This window comes from Euprymna scolopes, chromosome 22 (genome assembly GCF_053919585.1).
Source record: "Euprymna scolopes isolate OS-2025 chromosome 22, ASM5391958v1, whole genome shotgun sequence".
In the NCBI taxonomy this organism is placed as follows: Eukaryota; Metazoa; Mollusca; class Cephalopoda; order Sepiida; family Sepiolidae; genus Euprymna; species Euprymna scolopes.
Window position 1 is genome coordinate 49,742,319 of NC_136503.1, and position 19,274 is coordinate 49,761,592.

At 33.4% G+C, this 19,274-nt stretch overlaps 1 protein-coding gene across 3 annotated transcripts in view; it reads left to right on the forward strand.

Moving 5' to 3' along the window:
• LOC145243440 (sodium-coupled monocarboxylate transporter 2-like) overlaps positions 1–6,449 on the forward strand; it is a 134,641-nt gene extending 128,192 nt beyond the window's left edge. For all 3 annotated transcript variants that reach the window (XM_080106331.1, XM_080106332.1, XM_080106333.1), the window contains 2 exons: positions 57–175; positions 5,714–6,449. In XM_080106331.1, coding sequence (XP_079962457.1) covers positions 57–175; positions 5,714–5,893 — 299 coding nt within the window. In that variant the 3' untranslated portion in view covers positions 5,894–6,449. The remainder of the gene's footprint in view (positions 1–56; positions 176–5,713) is intronic.
• Positions 6,450–19,274: the final 12,825 nt, after the last annotated feature.

The window sequence follows — 19,274 nt, forward strand, 5'->3', positions numbered from 1 at the left end:
TAAATCTTTTTTTAAATTGAATTTATTAATAACTAAACTTGATTTTCAATTGACAGGCTACACTAGACCAAAAGACCTAAATCCCAGATTAATCGTTCCATTCTTTGATATTGTTTTTCCTTGCCTACCGAAAAAAATACGAAAATTCTTATGGTTTGGAATTGATCATGATTCGGTAAGTATTTCACGGACAAGCATGTCATGCCTTCCCGATCTTATTGTATTTTGTTGTTGAATGAAGTTTTAGATCAAAATCTATGTAACTTTGCCAAAATAAGATTCCAAACATATTCCTCAAAGAATGGAACGTAATGTTCATCTTTGTTTTGAGAGAGAGAGAGAGATCCCTATGAACTCTGAAACTGCTAATATAATTCCTAATTAAATTTAGTTTTCTATGTCATCTAATACAATTCACGTATCATTATCGAAGTATGCAAAAGAATACACTTCAAACACGCGAACAAATGGTAAACACACACAAATCGGCGCTAGAAGTAGAAAATGAAAACCATAAAACTTGTCATATGAAATTACAAACGTACAAACTCATTTATACGAGGAGACAAAATGGGGAAAACATAATAAATCATAGATTTCGCCATCCTAGAAGTTCACTTGGTGAAGATCAAAGAGGTAGAAAACCTTAGTAGATATATGGAACTCGCGGGGTTGGGGCGCCCACCTTTGCCCGGTCGTAAAATACGCTTAAATATGATATTTTAATTTTTCCAGATTATGTGTATATTACTATAAAGTCGTGATTTCAAAAGTAAAAAAAAAGTATTTGGGTACCATCAGCTAGAATGGAAACCGAAAGCAAAACTGTAGCATTCAAAGCTCGTGACGTTACCACTGTACTAACGTGACACACATATGAACTGATTAAAAATAAACTAAGATGAATGTACAAAATCTTTAACGATTTTTTGAATTGTAACCATTTTTTATCCCTTAAAACTATTTTAACTAGTTAAAGAAAAATAAACCGTTAATAAAACATCCAATCATTTGAGACCCCTAGCGCTGCTCTGCGACTTTTAGTTTCGGAAGAGATAGAGTTTGGAAATATGGAAACATACAGACAGACATATCGACAGACAGACCGACCAACCAACAGACAAGCAGACAGATATAGAGCTTTTTATATATTAGATTAACTGGAAGACTCCAACGCCTGAAATAGTACTGATATAGAAATGAAAATAATTTAAAATCAGATGTGCTGGATGGACACTTGGTTAGGATGGAGGACAAAAGACTTCCTAAAGAACTGTTTCATAGCGAAATAAATAGGGGTAATAGATTACAGCATAAACCAAGAAAAGGGTTTAAATATTCTCTGAAAAACAACTTGAAAATACTTGAGATGGATGTACATAACTGGGAAGCCCAAGCGAAAGATCGACCACTATGGAGAAAAACAACCAGAGAAAGTTGTAAGATTTTTGAAGAGCGGAGTGTAGAGCTTACTGTCTTAAAATGCGTTTTAAGAAAGCAGGGCAAAATATATTGTTAGAGAAATTACAGCAGGAAATGAAGTGCACTGTATGTGGCAGATATATTTTGTCACACGATCAAAGACAGGAACGACAGTCTTATTAGGAAGCCTTTACAACACATCCGGCAACGCTAACTTGTCATATTTGTGTTCTAATCCGCAAATCTAAAAGTGGCCTGGCACGACATTCAAGGATTTACAACATTATCAGGCGATCACCTTTACAAGAAGGAAAGTTTGTATGTCACATATGTGTCCTTTAATATAAGATTAAAGCTGGATTAAAAAAGCACCTACGTGCACACAGCTGAACGACACTTAACTTAAGAGATAGCAAAGTTCTGTCAAGAAGTACCTATCATCATATGATATATGTATCTATATATGCATGCATATATGTATGTATATATGTGTGCATGTATATATGTTTGCATGTATATATGCATGTATGCAGTAGCGGGGAGAGGGCGTCCGGCTCTGCCCGGTCATAAAATGTGCTTAAATATGAGATTTTAATTTGTTCAGATTTGGTATATATTATTATTATCGAGTCGTCATTCCAAAAGTAAAAAAGGGGTTTGGGTGCCATCAGCTTGAATCGAAACCAAAAGCCAAACTGTAGCATTCAAAGCCCTTGACGTAACCACTGTACCAATGTGACACGCATATGGACTGATTAAAAATTAAAAATTAGAAATAAACTAAGATGAATGCACAAGATGTATAACGACTTTTTCGATTTTGACTCATTTTTGACTCCTTAAAACTATTTTAATCGGATAAAGACCCATAAAATAATGGTTCATAAAAAAAAATTCAATCTTTTGAGGCTCTTAGCGTAGCTCTGTGACTTTTTGTTTCGGAAGAGATAGAGTTTGAAAATATGGAGACAGACGGACAGACAGACAAACAAACAGACATATAGCCTTTTATATATTAGACTTAGCAGAGATCTGAAAAGAATATAAACATTACAAAATACTGTAATACTAATAATTGCACGAACGTTACGGAGAGCACCGAAAAAATATGAAAAGAAATATGAGAAATAGAATTAAAGAAAAGGCTTGAAATCATTCAAAGGATGACAATGATAAAAACAGCAGAGATATTAAAGAAAATCCTCAAGTACGGAAAATAACCTGAATGATCAAATAACGACTAAACACGGCTAAATGTACATATAAATATAAAGAAAATATATTTAGAACATACTTGTACGATTCCAAAGCATCTAAAACTGTTAGAAATCCCAGTATCATATCCCCACCCAAACGTGCCATGTTTCGGCTTGTAATACCATAGAAAATGATCGTGAAGCCTTAATGAAGATAGAAAGTCTGGTTGAGGAGACCACCAACCAGACTGGAAGTGCGCAGCGCAGCGGATACTGGAATTTTGCGTAGGTTCATTGCTATTGAAACACAAGAGAAAAAACAACGGTAGTCATCAGCGCAAAACCAACGGTAAGCCGTTGTTGAAATAACGCAAGATTTAAGCTTAAAATCGTTAAAGCGAAAAGTTCATCTTTACAAAAATGACATCACAATTTGATGAGGCGTAACAGTTTTCTTTAAAAAGTCTATATTTAAAGCGAAATTTGATTTATCCCTTACATTATTGCATTTTAAGAAAATATGTAAATGTGTTAACTATCTAACAATATATTTGTACTATATATATATATGTATATATATAATTCTTTTTTACACAGTGATCACCACTTATCAAGGCCCGGAAGCCACTCAGGGATAGGGGTTATTGCAAGTACATTACGTTAGTGTGGAGATTTGATGAAGTGTTTACTTAAGGGGGCGGTTCATTAGGAATATATGTGTGTGTGTGTGTGTGTGTGTGTGTGTGTGTGTGTGTAAAACAGTGGCGATTATATTTTTTAATAAATTGTAATAATCACTTTTTTAAAAACCTACAGTGTAGGAAAGGATAATTACTGCCAATCGAGTGATTCGAACCCAGTCAGGAAATCATTTTTTGATTTCATACAAACGTTTTGAGACAACTACTAATCTAAGTCAGTGCAATTGGTTGATGCAGAAAGAATAGACAGTAGACCTCAGGTTTTACATCAGTTTCTATTTTCTTATAACAAAAGTTAAGAATGCATCTTTTCCAGTGGAATTTTAACTTGGAAATTTCTACGTCCCTGTGCAGTACATTCCAAAATAGTCACCTACCTAGTACTGGATATATATATATATATATATATATATATATATATATATATATATATATATATATATATATATATATATATATAATTTTTTCTACAGGTAGACCACGTCGCAGCTCACAAGAGTTATGACAGCCAAAAAACCGGAAGCTCAAGACTCCAGCTTTGCCCTCATTTCGGCTCATCAATTAGATACACCCGGACTCGGAATTCGAAACCCGAGACTCTTGCATGCGAGTTAGCACTCTGCCAACTGAGCAAACGCGCCACACATAAGAAAGTCTATTAACTAACACAGATCAAGTGAACCACGGCGAAATTCGAGAGTGGAATGAACCTACTTCGTCTCGAATAAGGGATGTGATCATCACGACCAGCTTTAACCTAAGTCGATGTCTCACAAGTAGGAAAGACATCATTCTTTTCTTTTCTTTGCAGACCATCTACTAGTTGTCCAGTTGTGTTCAAATCCCAAGAGCGATAGGAGCCTTCTATCATGTTTGAAAGTGACCCAATGTTCAACGAGTGAGATGGGAAATGCGCCGCTGTACAATTCATGCTCTCTACCGATCCAAGTTATGACAACAGAATCATTGCCAGCACACTCAAGATGCAAATCCGGATAGTTCAACGCTTGAGGGCACAGCTCAACGAAGTTTCCCACAAGGCAAAGGTGGCAATGAGTTACCTTAGCGAGCAAGATTTCGAAATTATGGATTGGTCACCGCAGGGTCCTGACTTAAATCCAATAGAAAATCTTTGGAAGACCGTAGGAGTGAAAGTTATGGAAAGTTATGGAAAGAAATCCCACTAACACGGAGAATTTGTGGATGAAGCTTCAAGAAGAATGGTCTAAAATTAGTATCGGGGATTGTCAAGAACTGATTCGCTCTTGTAGTCGAAGATGTGCAGCTGTCATTGAGAGCAAGGGCTCATTTACTGTATACATGTATTTTTTGTTATTGTTTTTTGGCGGTTTACATTGTTTTTATCAATTTTGTCCCTTATTTTTGGACGTTCCTATTTTGAAAATAAATAAATAATTTTTATAATTCTTTTTCTATCCTTTGCAAATGATTCAAATTTTAGTATGTTATTATGGATGATAACGACTACCAGTTGTCAAAATTTCAGTTTTCACAATTGTTATTTCTAACAAATATTAGGTTTTAAAATTTTGTCCCTTAGTTTTGGACGCTACTGTATATTTATTTAAAACTGAACTGTTGCTTTTGGAAGGGTGCCTTTTCTGAATTTTTCAGATGATGGTTTGATTATTATTATTATTCGAATTCTTCGAACTACTGTTCTCATCTGGAGTGCTATTATAACAATGTCTCGGTCAATGTAACTTCCGACCTTTTTCAGGTTTATCTTGTTTAACTCTTTCTATCGAATTCGGGAATAAGAATTGGAATTTGAACGGAACGTTTTATTTAATCAACGGGGGTAGCATGCTCTCATTCCTTCATCTTTGACTGGAGAGAAACCTAACTAACTCGCATATGTATTTTGAGTACCGCCCGCACTGAGGATTGAACCTTCAATCACCAGAACCCGGTGCGTAGTGGATAAAGTCCTTAGTAAAATTCAGTTTTAAGTTACATTTTTTTTGGATGATGAAGTTCGCGTACTCAAAATACAATTGAGAATTGCTTAGGATTTCTGCTCAGTCATGGCTGACGCAGTGAGAGCATGCTATTCCTAATGGATTAAATAAAGGGTTGAGTTTGAAATTATGCGCAAATTTCCGAATGCGACAGGAAGATTCCCGAATTCGGCAGAAAGCTTCCCAAGATCGACAATATACACCTTAATAAGGTCAGAAGTTACATCGGCCGAAACGTTGGGAAAATAACACTCAAGATCAGAACAGCTATTCAAATAATAATTAGGACAATTCATCTGAAAATGGGTAAAGTCGAATATTTTTTAACTTAGAGACATCAGATGTGATGACTCTATTCTTTTAATTAATAATAACGTCTGTCTATATGCATTTATTTGTTTATCGATTTCAGAAACACGATCACACTGAAGAAAGCAACGTTTCATCAAACGTGGAAAAAGGTAAAGGAGAAGAGAAAATCGGCCAAGACAATCAAGCTTATCAAAATGAAGACCAAGTCCAGGCCTACAATCCGAAACCCCTGAAAGGACTGGAAAATATTCCAAATATCATGGAAGTAACTCACCTGTGAAGTTTTCCCTCTATTGATCAAATAGAATCGACGAGTCGAGTTCAAATCCCGGTCTAGGCAGTTTGAGTTCGTATTCCATCTTCCCACGATTCGCTATCGACAGATTAAACAAAACGGACTGGGGCAAATAGTCTATGGGAAAGATAATCTAAATTCAAAACACTATTAAAAGTAAGTGTATAAGCTGCACTATATAAAATGTAATTAGTACCGAATATGTAGCGCCAACATGCGTCATCATAAAGAGTACTGTAGAATAAAAGGAGACATTTAAACGGTATTTCTTTCTCTTTCTCTCTCTCTCTCTCTGTCTTTCCTTTCCCCCTCTGTTTACACACACACACACACACACACACACACACACACACACACACAAACACACATATATATACATAAATTAAATAGAAAATGAGGAATAAAAGTCACATATCATATAACTTTATTATATTATTAGATCAATAAGAAATAAATAAGACATGAAAATCTCTTTAGACCGTGGCACTCTTATTTTTTCCTTATTAATTTGAAGATGAAATAAAGTTATATATAAATTTTATTCTCCGTTTTTATTTACTATATTTAATTGCTCATCTAAACACTGTTAAGCTTTATCTATCTTGAAAAGTTTGCTTTGTTAAAGATATGTTGTTTGCTAGCTTCGGTTTGGACCAAAATACAGCAGGTTTGCAACAACACATGCCACACCTTATAACTATTTTCCCCGCCACTTTTCGTAACTGGTTCATACACTCATCCATTATCCATTATCTTTCTAGTTACCGATTACAAAATTATAATTTCTCCCCTTGGAATTTTCCGGCTTTTCTCATAATTGAGGACTAACAGTTCTATTAGTCAGGAAAACAACTTATTAAAAAAAGACGAACGCGCCAGACCTTCAAAAACATGGCGTCTCTCTATACAAAGCATTCGTTTTATAAATATTAAACCAATTACACAAAATTTTAACCGCTAATAATCGTAATTTTACGTATTAATACCCTTACCGTTAGCTACACATCCATTGTCACCATGAAAGTAACCCCCTTAAAAAAACATCTCCGATACAAACATAATTAACATTTGCGGTTAGCATTGTTTTTTTATTCGATTCTCCGTACCAAACAGTCAACGATGCTATTTTTCTGTTTTTTTATTTATTTATTTTTTTTTATTTATTTTAGTTTGTTTGGTAACGGGCCGTTCACTTTCCCGTTTTTTGTTCAAATTTTTTTTTACTTGTAATTTTTTCCAGTACTCACCATAAAAAATACAATCCCTGAAAAAAAAAAGATTACATTTATCATTGTTTCTTTTTCTATTTCGATTCTACTTACCAGGCACTGAACAATGCCATTTTCTTTGTTTATTCTTTACACAGTTAACTATAATGCTTGAATCTAATATTTAATTATAACAGTAAATTGATATTTTATGTGCGTCAAAATCTTCTTACGCGTGATTTTAAAGCCTTTAAACTGCCCACTTCTTACTATTTTCGAAGTGTGTATGTGTGTACGTTCGTGTGTGTGGGTGCGTTTGTGTGTGTGACCTTCTATGTGTGTGTATGAGTTTGTTTCTGCGTGTGTGCGTGTGTTATAGAATGGATCAAGAAAGAGAGAGAGAGACAGAGAGAGAGAGAGAGGGGTGGAGGACTGTGAGTTATAATGTAGACACGTTGACCGGAACTCAAGATCAGCTGATAGGATTGCGTGTGAGTCATGTGATCAGGTTAGCTGAATCGGGAAGATTTGGTTGGGACTTGGAAGAGAGGGGACGGCTTTGCCGTTGTCTTCTCCCCTTCGCTAAGGGGGGGATGAACTCTGACGTGGTAGAAATAAGACCTAGAAGAAGAAACTACACAGGCCAAATTCACTTTCCATTCTTCTGCGATCGATCTGGAAGGTGAATAAAAAAAACTATAGAACCAATTTCTTGTCTTGGATTGAAACTAATCTTCGTCCCCCAAAACAGGTACCAGACTCCCTCCCAGACGAGATGTTCCAGATGGACCAACAAGACGCAGAAGGTATGTTGAAAGTGCATGTCACACACACAACGACATTAACTCTGATAAGATAATCAAACACTCAATCCTTTATGATACGACAACGTAACAAACACTCAATTTGGTGCTCATGTAGTAGAATGTACCCTCTCTCTAGATGAAACACTAAGATTCTTCCTAAGACGAACAACAACAACAATACAGAATATACATCATCTTAATACCACCCAGTATATAACAATACGAGTAAATAAGGAATATAAGTATATAACATAGTATATAACACGTGTGTGCGCGTGTGTGTGTGCGTGCGCGTATTTGCGTTTATTTTGTGTGTGTGTTTTTCCGTGTCTGCGTAAGTTTGCTTGTATGCATGTGCACTACACTGTGTTTTTACGTATATAGGTGGGCGTGCATGTTTGCGTTTGTTTCTGTGTTTTCCATGCCTGCGTAGGTTTGTTTGTGTGTGCGCGTGTGTGCGACACTGTTTTTGCGTGTGTGCGTGCGTATGAGTGTGCATGTTTGTTTTTTTTTGTGTGTGCGTGTGTGTCCTTTTTCGCGCATGTGTGTGCGTGCACGTTTCTGTGGGTGTGTTTGTTTGCGTGTTAGCATGTGTGTGCGTCCGTGTGTGTGTGTGTGTGCATGTTCATGTTTTTGTATGTGTGTGTGTGTGTTTTGTGTGCGTGTGTGTGTTTTTTTTGGTGTGTGCTTCGTGTGTATTTGCGTTTGTATTTGTGCATGTGTGTATGTGTTTCTTCTTTCTGTGTGTGTGTGTGCGTTTTTTCTCGTGTGTATTTTTTTGGGTTGTGCTTCCGTATATGTGTTCCTGTATGCGTTTGTGTGTGTGTTTCAGTGCGTAGTGCGTGTGACTGTGCGCGTATCTCTCTGTAATAAAAAAGAATCTATTATATCCGTCAACCAGACTCGGGCACGCCAACGCATGGCTGGGCGAGTACAGCTAGTATATATATATATATATATATATATATACATATATATATATATATATATATATATATATATATATATATATATAATCGAAAGTAAACAGTTACATTTGCTCGCTACATGATACCTTTATTAACCGCATCATACACTGATAGATATACAACTACCTTTACACTTCCCTATTCGAAAATAGTGATTTCTCCCCATTATATTCCGGGTATTCTCATTGGCTGAAAACGTAAAAATCTGTTATTCTGGATTTCACATTCATCTTAAATTTCACATTCATCTTCACCAATATGCCTCTACCTCTACACGAATCAAAATTTTTCTGAATATTAAGCCAAATAAAAATATTCCAGATAATTATTACTTTTCGTAGTTACACCCTCACATTTACCTACACACACAATATCGTCGCGCATTGTTTTAAAATATAATTTCCTATTGTCGCCTTTCTGAGAAATTAACGACGAATTCTTACATTATTTTACAATGACATTAACATTAACTTAATCTAATGTTACAATGATTAGAATACCGAACTAAGTAGGCTTAAAAAATAATTCCTATTTCCGCTTGACAACTCAACTTATCCCACTCCCGGTTCCGTTTTTACGATATTTTCTTTTTGTACGACATTCTTTGGATTCTTTAGTTTTGAAAAAGAGATAATATTCCCGAAATACTAAAGACTTCCAAACAGTAAGTCCATTTTTAATGATTTTTAAATGTGATTGTTTCGGAAAATAAATAGATATAGTAAGATATTGTAAGATAAAAAACAAAACAAAATAAAAACCTACAATACCTTCGTTCGTTTTTCTATTTTTGTTCATACATCACATCACCTTAACATCCGGTTTCCTGCATTGCTATAGCCTTCTTATACTCTTCCATATTTATTTTCCAGCAATGTTTCAAACAGACTACTTTTCATGTTATACAGAGTAACACATTCAAAAGTAGCCTCATCTCTCTTCTCCTTCTCTAATCATTTTTCTTTTCACATTAAGTGCCCACTTGAAGGTAGTCCGATCTCTCTAATTTTTCTGTTAACGACCAACTGACACCTCAGAAAATGCAATTCTTTTTCCAACAAGATGGCACCACATGTCACACATTTCACAGATCACTGAAACGAGTTCATAACATGTTTACGAAGGAGAGAACAATAAGCAAAGGGTAATGGCAACCACGTCCCCAGGACTTGTCATCATGTGATTTTTTTTAATCTTTGAGGGACTTTAAAACAAAAGTTTATGCTAATGATCCGCACAAGCTAGACCAACTAAAGAAGAACATTACCAACGCTATCAAGAGAATCATCCGAGAAGATCTGCAGGCTGTATCTGCAAACGTTGTTAAGCATGCCCAGAAATGCATAGATATCAACGGGGAACTCTTCCAGCATCTTTTATAACATTACAGGTAATTTAAACAATAAAAAATGTTTCTCCTCTCTACTATATTTTCGGGGCTACTGATTAGTGGAGCACCCTGTATAAATACACACACACACACACACACACACACACACACACACACACACACACACACACACACACACACACATATATTTATATTGTATCCATGTAAATATTATAAGGAGATATAATATTTTATGTGTCAATTTTAAGTATTAATTTCATTAGTACTACATAGTAAATCATGAAAGCATATTTATGAAAATCAAGCATATTTATGGCAATTAAGCTACACGAAGTCTTCTTCGTTTCTTTTATATAAGGACGCGTCAGAATAAGAGAGTTTTAGCCTGACAATTCCCTATGGGGATAAAACGAGAAAGCGTATAGCTTAATTTCCATGAATATATTTTCATAACTTACTATACATAATATATATATATATATATATATATATATATAGTAAGTTATGTAATTCTTGGTTCGTTCGTTATCAATAAAACCATATTTATACATTACCAATTTATTAAAAATTTTCAGACATTTTATCTTTAGAGTCGATGAATGTTTTTATGTTATTAAAATAAATTAACATCGTAAATTATAAAAATATATTAAATAAAATAAAAATATTTTTCGTAAATGCTGAACTGTTTTCCATTTTATTTCCTGTAGAATGAGCGTTTCAATCTATTCATCACGATTTGACGATTTCGAATTACAACATTTCATTGTTGCATCCCTAAGTAAAACAGGGCATCTTCTATTTTTACCTATTTATCTTCAAAATTTTCTAATTTTAAATTCATTTGTTTATCTTAAGTCTTTTCACCCATCAAAAATTAAGTTTTAATTGTTTAGTTTTTTACGGCATCTAACGACATCTCCCATTCCAAGATTCAATTTTTTTTTTATTTAAATTCATTTGTTTTGATTAAAGCCAAACCTACCTACAATAAATTTGTCTAATTCTTAATTTCTTATGTTATTGAAAAAATATTAATAAATAAAACATAGCATCTAATTATTTCGATCGAATTTATTTGATGTTTTTACAGCAAACTTTTTCTCCCCTGATTTTTTCTGCCTCACGTGCTTTTACACAATTTCTTTTTTAATCATTACCTACAACCTTCTATTCATATTTCTTTCCGTTTATTTGGGGCATTATGAAATTTTTGCTTCCAGATTCTTTTTACAAATTATTAATGATTCTTTACATTCTTCTACTAATTCCTCGGTAAATCTGTCTTAATTACAGGATTTAAAAATTAATTTTCTTAACACTTTTCTCCCAGCCCACAACACGTTTCTTCCATTACGCACATTGTTTAAATCAGATACATCCTACCAAGATTAAATCTAAATACATTTTTCGATTACACAGCTTCATCCTGATGTTTTCTAATTTTACGTGCTATTGAATTAAAATAATAAATATAGCATCCATTTTTCCATAAAAAATTCATTTCATTTGCTGTTTCCTTTTTTACATTCAAGCTTATTTCTTCACTTTTTTTTTCACATAACTCCTTCTTTGAACATGGTACAACAAGATTTATTCCTTACTTAAACATGTTATTTTAATTCATGCAGATTGCGTATGTATTATTATAGAATCAATCCTCTATTGGTTATTATACGTTACGCGGAATAATTTGCCCGGTGGACTAATTCGCAGAACAAAAAAAAAAAAAAATAAATAAATAAAAAATAATAATAATAATAATAATAATAATAATAATAATAATAATAATGTCGTTCATCACATTCCGTCTGTGTTTGTTTACAATATCACGTCAGCTGATATTTATACTTGATGATAGATGCCATGAAAAAGTTACTTCTGATTAATGTTTAGATTTAAAATATGCAGACAAAGAAATGGTTTGTGACGATTTTTAATGGTAGCTTTTCTTTGATCGTAAATTGACCTCATTAATAAAAAAAATAAAAATGAAAAGGTGAGATACATCATTCGATCTGTAGTCGAATACTCTACGGCTGAGCTATATCTCCAGATGACAATATATATTTTTCAATTATTTTTATTATTTTCCTTGGCCGGTGAAACGTAAAATATCCCCCAGTAATATTCTTTTTTTTTTATCTATAAGAGAGAAAGACTATTCTTATGATCGGATTCTTTCGATTTTCGAAAATGATTTGCTGAGATTTTATTACATTTGACCGGTGTAACGTAAAATATCCCCCTATAAATTCTTGTTTTATCAATAAGAGAGAAAATACTATTTTTAAGATCAGATTTTTTCAAGTTTTGTTTTCGATTTTTGATACCTGTCGAATGAATTTGTGTACAAAACATATCTAAGAACACTGCCAGACATATAAATTACCTTTGTGTGATATTTGCAAAAGATAAGCTTCGTCGTTTCGGAAGCCATGAGAAAGGAACTCACACACACATACACAAACTAACTTTTATATAAGAGTGGAGAAAAACTTGCTAAATAATACAGAGTGTCTCTTTTTGGGGAAGCGAATTTTCAAATAATAAAAGGAATCTACTTAAACTATATAAAGATAAACTTACTAAACAATCAAGAGTTGCCTTTTTAGGGATCTTCACTTTCCATGCATTAAAAAAAAATCGACTTTGAACTGATTTTTGCTTTAAAAAATTTATTATGCACAGAAATTGAATTACTTGGAGTAATAATAATATATCGAGCAAGCCCCGTGAAAGGACGCTTGTCTATCGTCGATAATATTCCCAATGATTGATACACTTGGATGTAGTCTTTGCTTTAGCAGGGGTACCCGGCGTTACTCGGATGTTTCGAGGTGTGTGCGGTTTTGAGTAAATCAAAACAAAAGAATAAAGTACCAGAAGTGTCTTCCCGAGACTGTTCATAATGTTCCCATTGTCGACTTCTTTTTCTGGTTGCAAAAAAAAAACAATCAACAACTTTTTATCGACATTGTTTCACTGTTTATGAATATTGAAATAAAATACATTAATACACATTTATTAATAATATCTTAATAATGTTATTTTCTTTTTTAATAGCATTTTATATTTAAATGACGACGTTTTTACTGTTTATGAATATTAAAAGAAAAATAATGACTAAACATTTATTAGTAAGAAAATGGGTGCTAGTGCACTGATGATCCGCGCTATATTTTAAATCGTATTTCTAAGATTAAAGTTTAATGTTTTTTTCGTGCTGTAAGAACGTTATTATTTAAGAAGCCATTCTTAAAATGGGGAGGGTGCAAATAAATGCGCCTAAAAAAGTAGAATCTCATTTTACGGAATTAGCTAAGAGTGTTAATTTACAATAACAGGTATGGCACCATTGGCACTTCTGCATGTCAGTAACATGGAGCGAATGCGTGTAATTTAGTTTCAAGAACCGCCGACAGATGTCGTTTGTCAGGCAAAGAACCGGGGTCGATAAGTATTGTTGTAATGAAAAATTATAATGGAAAAAAAAAGAAGTTTAATTCAACATACAAAACTAAAAACAAAAAAAGGTTGGGAAAGTATTTTAATATTCATTTTAAGAAAATGCTATTAAAAAAGGAAAAGTCGATAAAAGTGAGACATAAACAGTAAAACATTAAAAAAAAGCTATTAATAAATGTTTAGTAATGTATTTTATTTCAGTATTCATAAACATTAACGTTGTCATTTAAAAAGAGTAAGAAAAGTTTTAAGAAGTCGATAAAAGTGATTAAAAGTGAGATATTATTAATGTGTAGTTATGTATTTTATTTCAATATTCATAAACATTAACGTTGTCATGTAAAAAGAGTAAAGAAAGTTTAAAAAAGTCGATAAAACTGATTAAAAGTGAGATATTATTAATGTGTAGTAATGTATTTTATTTCAATATTCATAAACAGTGAAACAATATCGATAAAAAGTTGTTACTATGGCAAGGAAAACATGTTCTTACAAAGAAAGAAAGAAAATAAAAGAACGAAAGGAAAGAGCGAAACGGAAGTTGTGTTTGTGAAAGTAAGTTTGCTGCGTTTCACGTAAATGTAAATCCAGGTTTTCATAAAACTCTAAACATGCGGATTATAACGAAATCGAAGTAATGTAATTGTGAATTCAATCGCAGGTAACGGATTGTGTTCTGTTTTAATCTAATTTTATTATAATAAATGCTTTATAAATTGTGTTTATGTTTTATGCTATTCAATGGCAAAGTAACCGTGGTTCGTTTTAGCGTAAGTCCAGACCAGTTTTTAGATAAATTCTAACCGGTGGTCGGTTTTAAATGTCTCCTGTGAACGTTCTGGAACGGTGTAAGTGAGTGGCGGTGGTAGGATGAATTTGTTAGAAAGAGTATACTTTACTACTTCCATTAAATGTAACCGATTTTTACAGTGGACTCTCACCAGATAGAATATAGGAAACTCTGATCAGCAAGATACTGGACAGCTAATAAGCCTATAACATACGACAGATGTCGCGATTCAGTTTGTGAATGATACGGCTGCACCAAATGTATACAGGTGCAGTCCTATAAATGTCAAAGTCGGAGGGGAAAAAATGAGTTCATTTATTTATATAGAGATGAACAATTTAATAACAAATAAATTTGTGTATGCTTAATTTTTCTTATCAAGAAAAAAAAATCTAATCGTTCTGACGTTGGAAATTAGGCTAAATTTTTTCTGATTTCGATATTGATTCTGAAGCTCCCAATAGTTGCGATTGTTGATTCTCGATTCCAATTCCAATTAATCATTCTGACACTAATATATATATATATATATATATATATACATATATATATATATATATATATATGTTTAGAGGTAGAGAATTTAAATACAGTTTTAAATATAATGGGCGGATGTCCCTCGAGACCTCTTTCAGCTAACATCTCACCGAGAGCAAATCGATAGCGTAAAAATAATAACACTATGTCGAAAGTAAAGAGTTCTGGTGGGGAACTAGTGAATGTGCCAAAAATTACGGGGACACTTAAATAAAGTTCATTAACGTTTAAAAAAAAACAAAAACCGATTAAAATAATTGCACAACGAAGGGGGGCGAGAGAAAAGATTTACAGTTCCCCAAAGAGAAACAATGCATTAAATGTTTCTTTCTGCCGGCACAAAGAAGGTTTCCGCACCGCAATAGAGACAAACTCCAAAATCTTTAAATAGTTTCTGGAGTCCGCTCTATGTAGCACCTCGAACCATTCAATTTTATATCTATCGGCACAGCACGGGTTGTCAACCAAATGCTGGCCAATAGCAGAGTCCAAGGCTGCAGAAGGAGACAGACTACCAGACCCCATCCTCCCTTGTCTGATCTTCGATGGAACATGTTGGTTTATACGAGTCAAAAGATGCAAGGATGTTCGCCCAACATAACCAGCATCGCACTGACATTTGAATTGATATACAATATTGCTATTTTGGATGTAAGGAAAAATATCCTTGCGAAAAGAAGGAAATGCGGGTCTCGTAGTATATACCAAACGCAAGGACACAATAAAAGCAGTCATAAATACTTTAGCGAATCTGTTTGGAAAGTCTGTTACTCTTTTCCCCAATTTTAAATAAACCGGGCATTTCAAAGGTCCAAGCTTTTTAGGGCATTTAAAATACGTAACCTTTTTGAAAATACAGTCACCAATAAGGTCAACAGGATAACCATTAATGATGAATGTTTCCCTGATCTTATCGAGTTCGGCGTCCAATCTGTTAGGTGGACAAATCATCAGGGCTCTATGTACCAAAGTATTAATTAAGCCGACCTTACGCGATTTTGGTACAAACGACAACCAGTTCACATATAGGCCAGTAAATGTCGGCTTCCTATAAATTGTAGCGAGAAAGCCCCCCCCTCTTGAATGTTAGACAAGAACATCCAAGAAGGGAAGCGAATTGTCCTTCTCACTTTCCACTTAAACATTGACTGATTGTGTCCAGAAATGTTTAATTTTTTGGCGCCCACTGATTCATCAGGATTATATATCTTCCATAATACGACAACTAGAATTTATCTGCTTTGAATACTGTCCACTAGTAGAAATACCGATAACACCCCACCATTTTGTATTTGAAAATTTTAGTCTTTCTCAGATGAACAGAATGGAAGTATGAACGCAATAGTAATGTGCCTACGCCTCAGAGGGTAATGACATTGCAAAACGATGTAACTACACAATTAAAATAATTACAACCAATTACAATGTTTTATCACGGAAATTGTATACTTGCATAATGTGGCGTTTAGTACTTTATTCATTACGTTAACATTTCTCAGCGCGGTACCAAGAATACAATCGTGAATTATTAGGTCGGTGCAAAAATAATGTCGTTTTTGTAGTATATATCTGATAAAAACGACATTATTTTTGCACCAGCATAATACTAAAGACTTCTACCTGGTCATGACTGACGAAATGAGGGCAAGCTACTCACGTGAATTAAATAACGGATTGCATTCGAAATTCCATGCAAATTCCGACAGAAACATTCTCGGTTTTGACCAGACACACCTAAAGAAGGTTGAAGTTTACATCGGCCGAAATGTCGTGAGAATAACACTCAAGATTATAACAGCATTTCGAATAATCTAAATAATACAGGCAATTATTTGTGTGACAATGAAGCAAGGCACATAAAAAAAGAAGATGACTAAACAGCTATAATTATCAATGACACTCGACCCACCGTTTCCACTACGGCATATTTTAAGATACCATAGATCGCATTTGTTAGGTCTCTCTCAATCCATTTTTCGTTCTCCAACATTGAAATGAACTCAGATGTCGGAAATAGCGAAAGATTCTTGTTCCTTTTTATTGAAACATATATAGACCTGTGGCGCAATGGATAAAAGTGATAATTATATTCACTTCTAATTGACAGTCTTCTAGAAATAAAAGGTTCAATCTTCAGTTTGAGCGATACTAAGAATACAATTATACATTATTTAAAACTACTACTCTGTCATGGTGATAGAACCCGAACAAGCTACCTCTGTGGATTAAATAAAGGGTTTCTATTTGAAATTCCGTGCAGATTTCCGAACTTGACTGGACAATTGCCGAATTCGACAAGATATTCCTGAAGAAGATCGGAGGTTATATCGGCCGAAACATCCAAAATGAGAACAATAGTTCGAATAATACAAATAATACAAATTATCAATTCTCATGTGAGAAAAAAAAATAAATAAAATAAATAAAAATAAAATCAACTGGCCACTAAAATTAATTTGTCCTCAGTCAATGGAGGAGTAAACCCTTCTATACTAAGGCAATTTTTATTTTTTGCCTACTTCCACTTTAGTGCCCCTTTTTGGGGAGCTGGTTCTCCTCCACATTAAAAACGACCTTGTGTCACACTTTGCTTTCGTGGGGAAGCAAATAAATACTGTCGTATTATATTTTGGACATGTATTTTTCATTAAACCTTATGATTATTATGTTTACCCTTATTTTTTAGCTTTGTTTTTATCATATTCATTTCGTCTATTAAATTTTAACCATGTGTCTGCGAGCAGTAAATTGAGTTTTGAGGTGTATGTCTCAAACAGCACCTAAATCAACTAGTTATGGGCGAATTGTCTCCCTTACACTCACAAGTCACATAGATTTACTTCCCTTACATTACACGTTATATGAACTGATTTGCCTCCCTTGTTTGATAAATTTATGTGTTCAAATAATAAAATGCGTTTTTTTTTTTATAAGCCCAGAGTTAAATATTAAAAAATAAATGAAAAGTAAACGAAATATGTTACTGTTTTCGGTACTTGTACAGTTTAATCAAGACATTAAAAAAAATGAAAATATCGAAAAAAGTTTAAATTATGATGTTATGATACCGAGCAAAAGGTTCGATTTTTAGGACGAAAAGCTAGTATTAAAGATGGGGAGAAAGTGTCGGTGCTTTAACGAGTTATCTCCCCGTGGTGTTTCTAAAATTCAAACAAAAATTTACAAAATATCCAAGATGTTTGCCTTCAACGCGCTCTCATAAAAACGTGTTTTTATGCTGCAAAAAAAAAAAAAAAAATATACTCGATCAAATTAAGTGAATTTTTTTTCCGGAGATCTTCAGTTCAAAACGGATACGTACAATATAACCCTTTTTTTTTCTCGATATATTCTTTTTTTTAATGTCTTGATTAAACTGTACAAGTACCCTGTTTTCAAATATAGATACAAGAAAAAAAAAAAAGAAACCTTCAATTCAAGAAAAAAAAAACATTTGTAAAAAAAAAAAAATGTTTTTAAATAATTGCGACAGATAAAATGCAGTGTACTGTAGTGGCCTAACCATAATGTGATAAAGCATTGTGTACAGACGATAAATATGGTTTTATCTTTTTTGTGTTAAATATTAGAAACCAAAAACCATTTTGAGTTTAAATATATTTAGTATAACGCTTGTCGCTTGTAATCTTAAGAGGAACATGGTTGAAATGTGTATATTATGCTGAAATAATCACTCTTATTTCTCTAACTTCTCTTTGTATGACGACACCATTTTTAGCCATTATTTCAAAGTTATGGACACATTTCAAATGTGTTCTTTTAAACATTACAAACGTAATACTAAATATTAAAAAAAAAAAAAAATAGCAAGATAAAACAAGTGTAAATGAAACTAAAAAAAATGCTAAAACTCCTAGGTTTGTTTTACAATCCACAGAGATTAAAACAAAAATAGTAAAAAAACAAACAAACAAAAAATCAAATATATAATAAATAAATGTTACCAAAGGCAAGGTAAGTTACTAAACATTAGAAAATACTAAAATCTACCCAGCTAGGTAGAAACCTAGCTGGGTAGATTTTAGTGTTTTTTACTTAAGATGTTTATTCGGCTCAAAAAAACAAAAAAACAAAACAAAACAAAACAAAACAAAACAAAAAAAAAAACCCAAGCAATGTCAACCATTACGCGACCCTGAGAAAAAATGACCGCAACGCAACGTATCTGTTACACAGCCATTTTTTCTTTTGGTCGTGTGACGGTAAACATTGCTTGT